We start from the raw sequence: 14,733 nt of genomic DNA on the forward strand, positions 1-14,733 counted from the left end.
AGAAGTTAAGTGGATGTTCTGTAAATCTATTAACTCTACCTTTGTCATAGAAAAAATATTTTGAGTATTTCAGCAGAAAGATCTTTGACATTTTGTGTCCTTTAAAAAGTCTGTCACTAAATGCTACTGCACTGTAACTAATAAGTCTTTATAAAAGAAAACAAATTCTGTAAGGGCCAGACTTTAAGAGGATCAAAATTGCATGCAGGTTGGATATGTATATTACTGACAGGAAGATGAACATACTGAATATTCTTATGTGATAATGAAAAATACCCCCTGCACATTCTGTGTGTTCCTGCAAAATCTTTTGCTTAACCTTTGCAGCCTCTGCTAGTCCACAAGAAACAAAAAGAGAAATCTGATTATCAGAGTTCTATGATACATATTTTACTTAGGAAATAAATATTATATTTAAGAATGGATGGGATTTATCACAGCAAGGACTGATTTCATTCATATATTTATTTTTGCAGCCATATATTAAAGGACCTTCAGGGACCTATATTTCTGTATCCCTCTTAGTTGGAAAAAGTTGTATTATTGAAGAGGAAATTGTTACAGAAGGATGCCTCTAAATTTTGACTTTTTTGGAGGCTGTACATCCAGTTTTCCACCTGAAGCACAGATTGCATTTGTAGAGACTCTGTGTGTGTGTGTGGTTTCTCTCGTTTTGCTGGTAGTGATTTGTCTAACATAGAAGTTCAGCAGTTAGTTACTTAACTTCATGACTAAATAAGTTCCTTCTAGTTAGACTCTGAACACACCAACCTGGTGTTACACATTTCCTCTCAGGGCACAGTTAAACAGCTGCTGGTGTTTTCCGAAGCAGAGGGGAATCCGTGCCTCTTGGACGTCTGCGGAAATTTCCTGGCTGTGGGAACTGATATGGCTCACTTTAAAATCTTTGATCTCTCCCGCAGGTATTAATAAGCCTCTTAAAAGCATCTGTTTATAATTGAGCATATATTTTGTGGGGAGGGGGAATCTTTAGTTGGTTTTGATCTGATGAAAAGTAATAGTCACTTTGAATCTTGAGAAAATACATGCAGCATATGTGAACTGATGGCCTATCCCTAAAGAAAGGGAAGAGCCACAGAATTATTAGACAAGTCATGGGATAAGTAACAATAATAATTCTTAAAAGAGGATATTGTGAAAGATATTTGTGTCTATTTGAAAGTGGGTAGAGAATTTATGGAGGATCAAGACAAGGAAGTCATATGTTTCTGCTGAGAACTTGACCAAGACCTTAATCTCAGAAGAGTTGAAATAAAAAAAAAGCTAGGTGTCATATCTCCTCATAAATCAACAAACTTGGTTCAGTGAATCCATGGAGGAAGTGAACCTAGAATTGTGGACAGTCTGTTCTTCCTTCTGTTAAGGTTAAGAGAGAAGTTTACTTGACTTTGTTCAAACTTTAGTGTGCGTTCCCCTGCTGACAAGCAGCTGTGGCATGAAAGAGAGATGTGTATGACATGACTTTCAGTTCAGAAATTTATCTGTGTATTGGCTTTGTGTGGCAAGGTTTTGGTAGCAGGGGTGGGGTTACAGGGGTGGCTTCCATAAGAAGCTGCTGGAAGCTTCCCCTATGTCCAACAGAGCCAATACCAGCTGGCTCTAAGACGGACCCGCCGCTGGCCAAGACCGAGCCAATCAGTGATAGTGGTAACGCCTCTGTGATAACATTTTTAAGAAGAAAAAAGGTGCTAGGACAGACAGAAATGGCAGCCAGAGAGAGGAGTGAGAACATGTAAGAGAAACAATCCTGCAGACAACAAGGTCAGTGAAGAAGGAGGGGGAGGAGATGCTCCAGGCGCCGGAGCGAAGATTCCCCTGCAGCCCGTGGTGAAGACCATGGTGAGGCAGGTTGTCCCCTTGCAGCCCATGGAGGTCCATGGTGGAGCAGATCTCCACTTGCAGCCCATGGAGGACCCCAGGCTGGAGCAGGTGGGTTCCCGAAGGAGGCTGTGACCCCGTGGGAACCCCACGCTGGAGCGGGCTCCTGTCAAGACCTGCGGATCTGTGGAGAGAGGAGCCCATGGAGCAGGTTTTCTGGCAGGATTTGTGACCCCATGGGAAGCCCACGCTGGAGCAGTGTGCTCCTGAAAGACTGCACACCGTGGAAGGGACCCGTGCTGGAGCAGTTCATGAAGAACTGCAGCCCGTGGGAAGGACCCATGTTGGAGAAGTTCATGGAGGACTGTCTCCCGTGGGAGGGACTCCATGCTGGAGCAGGGGAAGAGCGTGTTGAGTTCTGCCCCTGAGAAGGATGAGGCGGCAGAAATAATGTGTGGTGAACTGACCGTAAACCCCATTTCCCATCCCCCTGTGCCACTGGGGGGGGGGGTTGGTAGAGAATCCGGGAGTGAAGTTGTGCCTGGGAAGAAGGGAGGGCCAGAGGGAAGGTGTTCTGAGATTTTGGTTTTATTTCTCATTATCCTACTCTGGTTGATTGGTAATAAATTGAGTTAATTTTCCCAAGTTGAGTCTGTTTTGCCCATGACGCTAATTGGTGAGTGATCTCTCCTGTCCTTATCTTGACCCGCAAGCCCTTTGTTACATTTTCTCTCCCCTGTCCAGCTGAGGAGGGGGAGTGATAGAATGGCTTTGGTGGGCACCTAGCATCCAGCCAGGGTCAACCCACAACAATCTGCTAATGACAAATGTAATTTTGAAAACCTGAAAAACCTCAAGAGTGAAATGGATTCTGTTCTTCCTTACATACTGTCACCAGAGGAATGCCAATGTCTAGTTAGTTACCCACTTGGCAACTCGTTACCTGTGTTGAGATGGCACAAATTCCACATGGGACACAATTTGAAGGTTATTGGATTTGGGCAGGTTGTAACTAGCACAAATATTGGATTTTGATGTTTGATAGTGGAGAAAAAGCAGCTTAACTTCTGCATGCTATGTTAAATTTTTGTGGCTAATAATGAAAACACTCTTTCTCGAATGATAACAGTATAGTGCTCTTTAATTTCAAAGCAAGAGTAGTTGGCTTAGAATAAATGAGAAGTCTGAACATGTAACCCAAGAATATTATTTTTACAGAATCAAAGATTTCTTTCATGGGATTGTATTATGGGTCTAAATTACTGTCACTTCTTTCTGTTGCATTCTTTTGATTCATGAGATCAGTCCTCTTTGTTGCTGAATGATCGCTGGGTTTGTATCTATGCAGGCAGTAAGATTCTTTCAAGGTACTAGTACTAAAAAAAGCAGGGGGGGTGGGGGGCAGGAAGGGTGGGTGTTAAGTATCAAATGATACAGTCTTTTGGAACTTAGGTACAGAGGGAAAGTAACCAGTAAGATATAAATTACCACCCCCCCAATGACATTTCTTTACCTCTGCTCCACAGTGTGTTTTCCATATGCAAACTTATGTGATGGGCTATATTCAACCTTCACGGTACTATTCAACTTGCTTATGTAGGGATGTTCTTGCTGTATAGCCCTGTTTTGGGAATCCTGTAGGAGCATTGAAGTTTATTCTTGCTGATTCATTGAGGAAAGAGTGTGTCATTAACTTCTTCCTGAAAGAAAGGCAGGTCTCAGTAATCCTCTGGAGAGGAAGCTGGAGTCTGGGGCAGTGGTGTCATAAGGTAGAAATAGTTTGTTTTTAAAAGTCCTACCCATAATTTGAAAAATGTTTTGGCTGATCCGTATTGCCAGTTGCTTGCTGTCAAATGATTTATTCCTTTCCACAGAGAGGCAAAAGTGCACTGCAATAGCAAGAATTTCTTCGAGCTGTTTCCTGGCCTTGGAGGCATCGCATCTGTCAAGTGCAACGCTAGTGGCAATAAAGTCAGCATCCTTGTTAGCAAGGTGAGGCAAAGGTCTTCGCTTACTGCCCTAGGACCTGACCATCAGTTAATAGACTGGTGCAGTTCAAGGAGATTACTGAAGACACAAGATTCACTTCTCAGAAATAAACCTACGTGTTCTATGCAGCGTATTGGGTCTTGAAATGTCACGTTCAAGCATGTAACTAAACACTAAAATTAAGGTATGTTAAGGTTTTGTACATTTGGCAAGAACAGCCCAGAAAAGGAAGCAGTATTTTAGTTACAAAAGCTACTTTGTAGCATTTCAAAGAAATCAAAGGTTAACTTGCTAGAATACAAAAACAGCAAGAAATTTTCTGATATTTCTTCCAAAGAATATTCTTGTGTGATTACCAGGAGACAAAACTGAGAGCGTGAATCAGATGAGATAAACATACCTTTTTTTCTTTTTGACTGTGTGCTTCAGCAACTTTTGTTTTCCCTTCTTGTAGGCAGATGGGAACATTGATTCCAAGATCTGTTTCTATGATGTTGAAATGGACAAAGTTACACTTTTTGATTTCAAGGCTGAACAGGGAAATGGTAGAGAGAAGCTTTCTTCTGGACAAAGCATTGACAAGTAAGAAGCTTTTATTTTGAGAAGTATTACTTGTGGATTTAAGATAGGAATCTGCCCTCTGAGGACAAGCAACACCTTGATACTGACATTCCTCTGACTTTGTGTAGTAGCTTGTATGAATTTAATTATTTTCTTTCTAAAGAATTAATTAAAACTGGTACATTGTATGCCAATCGGCCTGCATCCCTGTCTCTTCCAATATGTGAACTAGGGGGTGTCAAACGAAGATATCAGAAAGAAAGCTCAAAATAAGCAGGAGGCGTGGTTCTTCAGACAAGACGCGGCTGAGCTAAGGAACTCCTTGCGAAAGGAAGTTACAGATGATAAAGGCAGGGTTCATGGAGGTATTGGACAAATTCATAGGAGAGAAATGCAGTGAGAGTTATTGGATATGTGGAAGCCATCTGTGGCTCAAGAGATCTCTGAAAGGATGATTGGGTGTTGGGGGGGTATGTGTAGAGGTATTACATGACTGGATTCAGGATCTGGGTCTTAAAATAAAGAAAAATCTTGGAAAATCTTGGAAAGCTACTCTTCCATGAAGAGTTTACAGGGTAGGAAATGAAAAGAGGACATTCTGAAGCTCCTCCTAGGAAAAAAGTTAATTTTTAAGTCCAATACAGGGTGTTTTTGTATGGATAAAAAATAATGAAATATCTATTTAGAACTGACAGCTTTGTTTTCATACCAGCTGCTCTGTGGCGAATACATTAGAAATCCTAATAGCAAGGCAGCAAAATGCAGTGAACTAGGAATTCTCATGGAAGTATGGTGGAATGTTAGGGTACAAATTCCCATCTAGTTTTACAACAATTTTTCTGACTGACAGTTTTTCTTAAGAAAAAACAGCTTTAGAATAGAAGGTGGTTTGGTTTTTTAGCAACTATCTGCTGTAGGTATTACAAGCAAAAAAGGCTTTACTCACCACTGAAAACCAGAAGAAACTACCCAGCTCATCAAAAACTAAGGACAGTGCAAATTTGGGGCCTTACATCTTGGTCAGTTATGTAAACAGTGTAATAATGAGTAGCGAGGAAGTTGTTTTCAAGTGTAGTATCTTGTGTAGCCCAACAGAGGCCACCACAAGCTAGTAATGCTGTTTCTCTGATATTTAAATGCTAGATGGTGTCAGTGTGAATAATCCATTTATCTGTGCTTCATTTTAGAGTATCTTGAAATTGGAATGAGTAAACTCGCCAGAAAATAATAATAATCTACACTTCTTCCCCTTCTCTCTCTCTTTCTCCTCCTGAGGCAGAATCTAAACACTTGCAATTTTTTTACACAAATACTGTTTTTCAGTTTGTGAGTAATTTATTTTGAATTCAGTAGATAGGACATTGTGTATTTCTGCATCTCTTTGAATCTCTCCATTAATTTGCCTTCCAGTCCTCCAATCCTCCCCACAAAGTCCACCCTTCAGTGGTGACAGCAAATGAGAAAAATATTTTAATGATATCTCTGGTTTCTCTGTTGTTTTGGGGGGTTTTTTGTATTTGACACCTATTTATATTCTGTATTTTTTCATAAGAATTCTAAGCCATTGCTAAAATAGTGTGATTCTGTATGTCTAGAGTCTTAAGGTGGCCAGCACTGCAGTAGTATTTTAATGCCCAAAGGAGGCAGTAAAATGTTTCTTATTTAAACTGCTGCTGGAGAGTGGCTTTCCTAAGGCTGCAGGGGTTGTCCTTGTGCTTAATGTGCTATTTCACAGTTCCTTGGAATTATTCATGCACAGTATGAAGTTCAAGCACAGTACTGAGGAAACAGAATGAACTGTGGCATATCTAGAGACTGAAGTCCCCCAGCTGCAGGTCAGGTTCAGCTGCAACTCTGGAGTTTCCCTCAGCACTGAGAAGTTCAGCAGTTCAAAGCATCAGTCACGTTGCAAGCCCAGGTTTGCTGAACTCGCAGTAGAGAGAGATCTGTTGCCTGAGAATATAAACTAATTTCTTATTTTTCCCCCCATCGGTTTAACCACAATTGTCTAGTTGTCATCTGTTATAACTGCTGCTTAGCTGGATTTGAACGTGAGACATACGTACTAGAAACTCTCTTTACTGCTTATCTAAATGCACATCATTGTACTCAAGCTATCTTTAACCTGGCTGGGCATTTCTAGCAGTGCTGGCAATAAGCACCTTCAGGCAGGTTGTAAAACCCACAAGAAGACAGAGCTGAGGTAGTCCCTGTGTTACAGTAGCTATACCAGTAGCAGTTGCTAAGGTTAGATCATTTGAAGGATGTTCTGGTATTTCTGTGGGACATGTAATCTCAGTGTTGGCAGATTTTGGGTGCCTATTTGTATTTGTGGCAGTATCAGCTTTTTTTCCTACTGAAATGCTTTATGTCCTATAGTCATGGTTAATGTATACAGAACAACCTAAAAGTGGCATTGCCACGTACAAAGTGTTAGGAGGTAGGAAGATGTATATGGTTAATGTTACAATGCAGGGGTATGGTATAGATAACTGATCATCATCTGGAAATTATCCCTTGGTTAGTCCTTTATTTACATTCATGCACTGAATGGGCTGGAATTACTTTGTCTCCCTTTCTACAATTTTTTTTCTTGTCTTTTGGTAGGTCTGTTGTGCAGTATCCAGAGTTGCACAGCCATATCCCTGCTTGCCATTTCTGGGACCAGAGTGAACCAAGACTTTTTGTATGTGAAGCAATTCTTGAAACAGGCCTACAGTCTCCAGACCAGAAGAAAAACCAGACTGAGAGCACAGTATGGTCTTTTTGTTTTACCTTGCTTTACATGGAGTTCTCCCTGTCCAAGTAATAAATCATTGGTCCTTCATTAAGAATGTGGGAGTAGATAGTATACGTTATCTTGTACAAAAATGAGTAGTGAAACTATGTATTTGGTGTTTGTGGCTTCAGGCAGTCACTGTACATTAGCCTGCTGTTTTAGCCCTCGCTTGAATACAATGACAGAGAAAAAGAGGTGATTTCCTTACCTATGCTAGAATTTTGAAGATGATCATAATGCAAGCTTGTACCTAGACTAAATTTTTTCAGGTGACATTAATGGGTGAATTGATAATCTAGAGGTTTGATACTTATTTAAAAAAAATAATGCAGATTTTATATCTGGAGTCCACTTTTAGCAGCAAGAATTAATTTGTTAGAATAACAGGGATCCTACTGTTAAGGTGAACAATGCAGTACACTCTTCCTGCCCAGTTCTTACCATCTTCTGCTTTGCTGGACAGACATTGTACATCTTTATGGTACTTCCAAAATTGTCTTTTATGGTCTTTTTTACATTAGGAAAAAACCCCATATTTATTTATCAGAAATGATCTAATAAAAGATTTCTTTCATCAGACCAACAATTCTTCCACGCTTCCCCTGCTAATGTGCTTGTAGTGGTCCTTACCATTTTGTCTGTACAGAACTGCCTCTCCTTCATAAATATTCCATTGATTTGAAATGTCCATATTGATTTAAAGTTTTCTGATGAGTTAAACCTCTTTCAATTAGAGACAGAAAGCTCTTTGTTTCTTTTGTTAGTTGAAACAACTTTAGAAAAATCATGGCAAGTTCAAGGTAGAAAGGAGGAATGGAATAGGGATGTCTAGGGTCTTCTAGCAAGGAGAATGCTTCAACCTAATATTCCTACTCTAAACAAGTAAAAATGTTTGGCTTCTACATACATTGAAAAATAAAAATATATAAGAGAAGTGCAACTTTTTGGCCTTTATTCAACAAAACTTTTAACTGTATCCTTATTCTTTAAGAAATAAGAAGTCTGATTAACTTTTGTTAGAAATAAATGCTTCATTTTGACTTGAGTCAGGTCAATATTTAAGCTGTTACAGAAGCTATTTGTAAATGGCTAGTATATTCACTGGGAACTCAACACAGTCAGTGAGCTGCTGAAATTATAATAGAAATAATATAGTATTAAAAAAAAATATTAAAACAGTTGGGAATATTTCTTTGACCTGAGATCTGTCAGACTTTTAGAGTAGCAGTCTGTGGCCAGGGACTTCCCTCTTTATGGCTGGTGAAGCTGGTTCCTAGGAATACAGTCTGTAATGTAGAATGAGTTGTTGGCTACTCACTATAGGGAGGAAGCGTGCAGCTCTGCCCTCACCACCAGGTGTGTGCATGTGAATGTATATGTCATATTATTTTCAAGAGAAGGTTCTGCCAATTGAGTATGGAAAATAAAAACAAAATGAAAGAAGGATATTGCAGCATAAAACCAAAACAATGCTTCGCTTCCTTTTCCAGATGGATGTTTGGATTATATCGTTCTTCAGTACTGAAGAGCATGGCCTTTTGCTTCAGGACAGTTTTCCATTGCCTTCATCCTACCAGGTTCTTCTGGGCATAGAGGTGCCACATTATTACTTTGCAAAAAAGGTGAGGAAATCTTTCACAATTCCTTCCCTTCCCATAAATTCTGACTTTTCACATAGGGATCAAATTTAACCAAATTGAGTCTGGGGTAAGTAGAGAAACTCCAATGGCAGTTGCTGCATCACACGTAGAAATGACATGAAGATGATTCTAATGCAGGTGTACTTGGCAGTATTGTGGAAATTGTACTGAATTGGCTTTTCATGGGTACTGCAATCTGCATGCTATGTATAAGTAAAGGAGACACAGTAATTACCAGGAAATGCAACAAAAAAAAGGGATGTGAAAAAAATTCTTTCTACTTTTTGTAGTCACTGTGCCTATTGCAAGTAGGGATGTGTGTGTCAACTTTATATAGGCCATAAGAGGGGAAGGTTTCCTACTAGCTTCAGCAGAAGCAACACATTTCCTTGTTGGAATGGAGCTTAATCCCCACAGAATATCAAAGACAGCAAGACTACTCATCTTGCACTATCACCAAATGGCTATGTGCTACAAATACCAGGAATGCATGCTTTAACTTCTTAAACTTGAATATGAATCCAAAATTGTTTGCATCTTAGGTAAATAATACCATGCGTAATTCCATGCATACTGGAAGAAATGAAGCCTATTACCTACAGATTGGTTTTCTGGTTAAGCTCTGACCCGAGTTTCTTAGCGTTTGTTAAGATGATGATTTGCACTGCTCCCTTGTAGGGGGTGCTTAATGGAGTCTGTTTATTCTACCAAGGCATTTATTTTTGTAAAATCTGCAGGAACTTAATATTAATGAGACTTCTAATACTCGAAGTCTTCTGAATAAGACCAATGTGATCATGTAAATCTAATTTCATGTAGTAATGTGATCATGTAAATCTAATTTCATGTAGTTTAGGAGCAGTGTTAAACAGGGAGAATGTATCTGAATGTTTTTCTGCTTGATATATTTAGATTGAGAGCAGTACTTTGCAATTTAGCCCCCTTCCAAAGAGCTGACTGTTGTCACTCTTCCTGTGCAGATCTAGCTTTCAGAGTTGCACTCCATTTTACTTTCCTTTTTCCCTTAATTTGAAAGGTCAAGGGCGATCTGCTACATCATCTAATCTTTCTTTTAACACTTCCCCCCATCATGTCTCATGCTATTTTACTTTGATGTTATGTCTCTTGTTTTTCTTTTTTTTTTAACTCTGTATGGATTATTGCTGCCATTAGTTGTTTTTTCGGAGGGGATGTATCTATAAACCTGTAAGTATCTGCATTATTTTCCTCCTCTTCCTTCATTCTCTGCTTTTCAGTCTTCTGTTTCTATTTTCTTCCCTCTGTAGATTACTGTATTTTAGTGACTAACTTGTTATATAATAATTCATTTTGGAAACATGGTTTAGTATATGAACAGAGTCTGTTTTAAATATAGCAAATTGAGTTGATGCAACAAGTCGGTTTTGACCAAGTTTCATTCCAGGGTTTCCCCTTATTCATTACAATGTCTTTTCTGTCCTGGTTCCAGAAATTGCCCAAACTGTACTCAAATGCATTCACACTTCTGTCTTTTACTGTATCTAATACTTTCATTGTATAATAATATAATATTATTTTCTAATTGGCTTCTGTAAACCTTAATACCTGGCTATCTCATCTAACTATACAATTAGGATAGAGTATATGTGAAATTTAGTGTCCTTCATGACTCAGATGATCTTCCACTGTGCTTGGCTTATGCAAGTTTCCTTGCTCCACTCTAGACAGATCATTTGATATTGATGATTGACCTTATCTTTATTCTTTTTCTCAATAATGGTTAAATTGCTTTGAGCTGCCTTTTAGTGACTGGTGATTGTATCACTGAAGCTCCAGAACTGCCAATTGTATGGGGAAGGGTTGGAATCTGAGGTTTAGTGTTCATAAGCTTCACATGAAGGCAAGAATAAAAGAATTGGGCCTATGTAGTTAACTTTCAGAACAGCAGACTCATTTTTGAGAAGAGAGTGACCTTAGAGAAATGTTTATCTGAAATCTCCAGAAATCTGGGGACTTAAAATAATAGTTCCTTTTATAGTCATAATTACAATAATAATAAAAAATATAAAAGAATAATTATTATGACTATAGTAATAAGAGGCTGCCTCTCCTGTGGCATTTTACCAGTCTCCAAACTATCACTGATGTACTGTGATTGTTTGTTATGATATGCTAATATCTTCTATGACATTCCATATTTTGGGATGTTTTCTAGGAAGTTTGAAACATTGCAACTGTTGTCACTATTGATCATGGTCCCGCAGAAAAAGAAAACTTGGACTGTAGTGGAAATAACGTAATTACTTACACATACCAAGGAATAAGTTTCAACCTATTTGATACCTAAATGATAACATTTTCATTTTAGCTGGGAGAAGCTGAGAAAGGACAAGCAGAGTCTGGCTCAATAAAGGTGTCTCAGATGGTTGTGAGAAGACCCATGAGAGATTTCATTGGATTAGGAGACTGTGATAAGACTACCCGGGATGCCATGCTGAACTTCAGCTACTATCTGACTGCTGGAGACATGGATGAGGCCTTCAAATCCATCAAGCTGATAAAAAGGTATCATAAGTATTTGTATATATTTCTTTATGGGTACAGTTTATTTTCATTAAAAGTTTGTATGATGTTTTGATCCTCCTAAATTCTCCTTACATTTTTCCTGTCTGATTTCATTCTCCCTTTCATTTTTAACAAGATGAAATATCTTTATCTTACAGACATTTTAATGTATTCTCTGCTTATCCTTTGTCTACAAGATGTTACAAGCTCTATGGATTCTTTTTTACTAAATGGGAAAAAATGATTGATAACAAGCAACCTTATTCTGTGTCTGAATGGCAAAAATCTCACATTATCACTAGAAGAAAATGAACATTCACAACTTTATTTATACATCTAAAATAATCACAGTAATACCGAATATTACAAATTCACTGACCACATAGCTGATTTTTAAATTTAAATGTACATTATTATAATATGGATATTGCAATATTAGAAGAAATAATATAATGTCTTTTAAATATTCCAATATTTTATTTTTTAAAAACCCTGCAATTAATCATAGCATATTATTTCTAGAAAATATTTTCCAGAAAGTAATGCAGGCAAATGAATACAAATCTTAGTTGGTTTTTACAAACCTACTGCTAGAAGAAACTCTTTGTCAGCTTTATGGTATTCTACCCTGATAGTCTAGAACAAGGCAGTTGTTCTAAAGCATCAGTCTCTGCAGAGTGTTGCTCACCTTGAACGTGGTGCAGAGCAGCAGTTGGGGTTGAGTTTCTTATTACATCAGAACTGAGTGCAGAACAGAACTCAAGAGCCAGCTTGATGATCACATTTTAATAAAGTGTGGAAAAGTATAGTGAAAATAATGGTAAAGAAGAAAAGCAGTATACTCAGCTGGGAGTGACACAATGGTCCTGAAGAACATTCACAGCTCATGGTCCTTCAAACCTACCAGTAACTGTGCTCAGAGTAGCATCCTTAGAGTTTTCAAACATGCCATTGCCTCTAGTTCCTGTATCCTAAGTATTTCTGCATAATAGTTTTTGACTGTTGTTTTTCTTCCTGAAAGTTACATGCACATGACTTGCGAGGCCATGTGCTTCTCAGGGTCAGGCTTTATAACCATTACACCTAATTCCAAAGGTACTAATTATTTTCATTTCATTACCATATTAAGTTACCAGGCAGGTCTTTTTTAAATCTTGTGCTTAAGTCCTGTATGTGTTTCTTGTTCTCCAATTTGGGTGCTTGACTGGCAGTTATATTCTCCAATATTCACTGTGTTATGTGCCTCGGAGCATTGTTGGGCAGAGCTTGGTGTCCTGACATAGCACTCTAATCTGAAAATGTCACAGCAAATGTTAAAGCAAGCTGGGAAGAAAAGAAATTAATTTGGGCTGAAATATCTATTCTTAATAATCATTTCCAATAATGTAAGTTAATGGTATCTGTGATTATTAGGGGGTCCAGGTAACCTTATTCTGTAGATATTTGCTGTCATTGTAACACTGAAATAGATTTTTCAGCAATATGTATTGCCTGTTCCAGCTGCATACCCTTTTCATTTTTAATGGCTTGTCTGTTTATGTGTAGGATAAACCCAAACCTTTGTCTCAGGATAAAAAAGAAGTGTCTGAAAAAATGCAACTTAATTCTTCTACATTCCCTTACTTTACAATTAGAATGATTAGAGTTGCTTTTGCTTTTTACTGTCTGGGCTGTGCTGTGGCTGGGGAGCAGGTGTTGCAGCTAATGAGAAGTTCCATGAAGAGAGGTGGATGCAAGGACTAAAGATTCATTAAATTTAAACAGCTCTTAAAATCATCACTTATTCTATAGTGAGTTTTCTGCTTTCTGAGATTGCCTGTTAACTCCAAAGCTATTGCCACTGGTCTCCTGTAGCTTTTTACATTATTATTAGGGAGCAGGATAACTTCATGCAGACAGAGAAAACTTGTTTGGCTGCCTCTTTTCTGTATTCTGATTGCATACACACTGTGTCTGCTACAGCTGACCCTGCCGACATGTAGCTGTGATGCTCTGTCAGGATTCTGACAATCCAACATTCTGTGCTGTACAGCAGAGGGAGAGGGCAATATAATATAATATATATAAAATTATGTGTTTTATACATATGTATATAGATGGAGCCCATCCAAATAATAATTGAGGGCCTCTGCCCACAAGAGTGAGCTTTGTGATGTCTTTCAACCCTTGGTTTTAAATTATAGCATATATTTATAGAAAACAACTCCAGTGCAGATCTCCTTGGAGATCTCTTCCCTTTCAAGTCCACTCTTTCAGCATGGTGACTCAACATAGTCATTTTCCAGGCCACGGCGAAACCGAGCGGTCAGGGTACGGCTAATGACAATGACCCGGGGTGCCATGCAGTCCTCACGCCTGTGAAGGATGTTCCATATGAGAATGGCAGCTGCCAGCGTGGCCAAAAGACAGGCTCCAATGTTCAGATAGCAAGACCAAGAGAGGTTGGTGTATGGTCCGATGCGGTAGAAAGTCACCAATCCGATAACCAGAACAAAACCTGCAAGGAGAATGTGAGAATTATTTTTAATGAGTTATTCTCTTGAATTCTGTAGTGGCAAGATGCCACAGGTCAGCATTCATGAGTTTGTAAAGCCTTTCTATCTCTATTATGATGTGCTGTATGTGTTCGTGAAGGCATAGTTGGGCATGATGATATATGCAAAGACTGTGTCCTGGTTTCAGCTGGGATAGAGTTAACTGTCTTCCTAGCAGCTGGTACAGTGCTATGTTTTGAGTTCAGTATGTGAAGAATGTTGATAACACTGATGTTTTCAGTTGTTGCTCAGTGTTTAGACTAAAGTCAAGGATTTTTCAGCTTCTCACGCCCAGCCAGCGAGAAAGCTGGAGGGGCACAAGAACTTGGCACAGGACACAGCCAGGGCACCTGACCCAAACCGGCCAACAGGGTATTCCATACCATGGGATGTCCCATCTAGTATAGGAACTGGGAAGTGGGGGGGCAGGGAATCGCCGCTTGGGGACTGGCGGAGTGTCAGTCGGCGGGTGGTGAGCAATTGCCCTGTACATTCCAATCCTTTTATTACTACTGTTGTCATTTTATTAGTGTTATCATTATCATTATTAGTTTCTTCTTTTCTGTTCTATTAAACCGTTCTTATCTCAACCCACGAGTTTTACTTTTTCCCCTGATTTTCTCCCCCACCCCCCTGGATGGGGGGGAGTGAGTGAGCAGCTGCGTGGTGCTTAGTTGCTGGCTGGGGTTAAACCACAACAGACTGGGTGCCTGAAATGGAGTCTTAATGTTAGGTTTCAATCTGTTCACCCTGATTAAGTTTCTTACTACCACTTAGCTGTATTTCATGTTGTGTTTTTTCCCCATCCTCTTGTCTCCATGCTCAGATGTCCTCTTTCTTATTCCTG

At 39.0% G+C, this 14,733-nt stretch overlaps 2 protein-coding genes across 4 annotated transcripts in view; one reads left to right on the forward strand and one right to left on the reverse strand.

The window, feature by feature from the left end:
• Window positions 1-14,733, forward strand: part of IFT140 (intraflagellar transport 140) — a 90,440-nt gene that overhangs the window by 27,245 nt on the left and 48,462 nt on the right. For 2 of the 3 annotated variants that reach the window (XM_049835569.1, XM_049835572.1), the window contains exons 13-19: window positions 796-923; window positions 3,714-3,831; window positions 4,283-4,410; window positions 6,997-7,144; window positions 8,659-8,790; window positions 9,982-10,014; window positions 11,156-11,352. In XM_049835569.1, the coding sequence (XP_049691526.1) occupies window positions 796-923; window positions 3,714-3,831; window positions 4,283-4,410; window positions 6,997-7,144; window positions 8,659-8,790; window positions 9,982-10,014; window positions 11,156-11,352 (884 nt within the window). The remainder of the gene's footprint in view (window positions 1-795; window positions 924-3,713; window positions 3,832-4,282; window positions 4,411-6,996; window positions 7,145-8,658; window positions 8,791-9,981; window positions 10,015-11,155; window positions 11,353-14,733) is intronic. The other variant, XM_049835571.1, reaches the window with a different exon arrangement.
• The window catches only part of TMEM204 (transmembrane protein 204), a 32,261-nt gene continuing 29,244 nt past the window's right edge, over window positions 11,717-14,733 (reverse strand). Inside the window, exon 3 of the mRNA XM_049835575.1 lies at window positions 11,717-13,849. Coding sequence (XP_049691532.1) covers window positions 13,605-13,849 — 245 coding nt within the window. The 3' untranslated portion in view covers window positions 11,717-13,604. The remainder of the gene's footprint in view (window positions 13,850-14,733) is intronic.

This window comes from Accipiter gentilis, chromosome 33 (genome assembly GCF_929443795.1).
Source record: "Accipiter gentilis chromosome 33, bAccGen1.1, whole genome shotgun sequence".
NCBI classification, from domain to species: Eukaryota; Metazoa; Chordata; class Aves; order Accipitriformes; family Accipitridae; genus Astur; species Astur gentilis.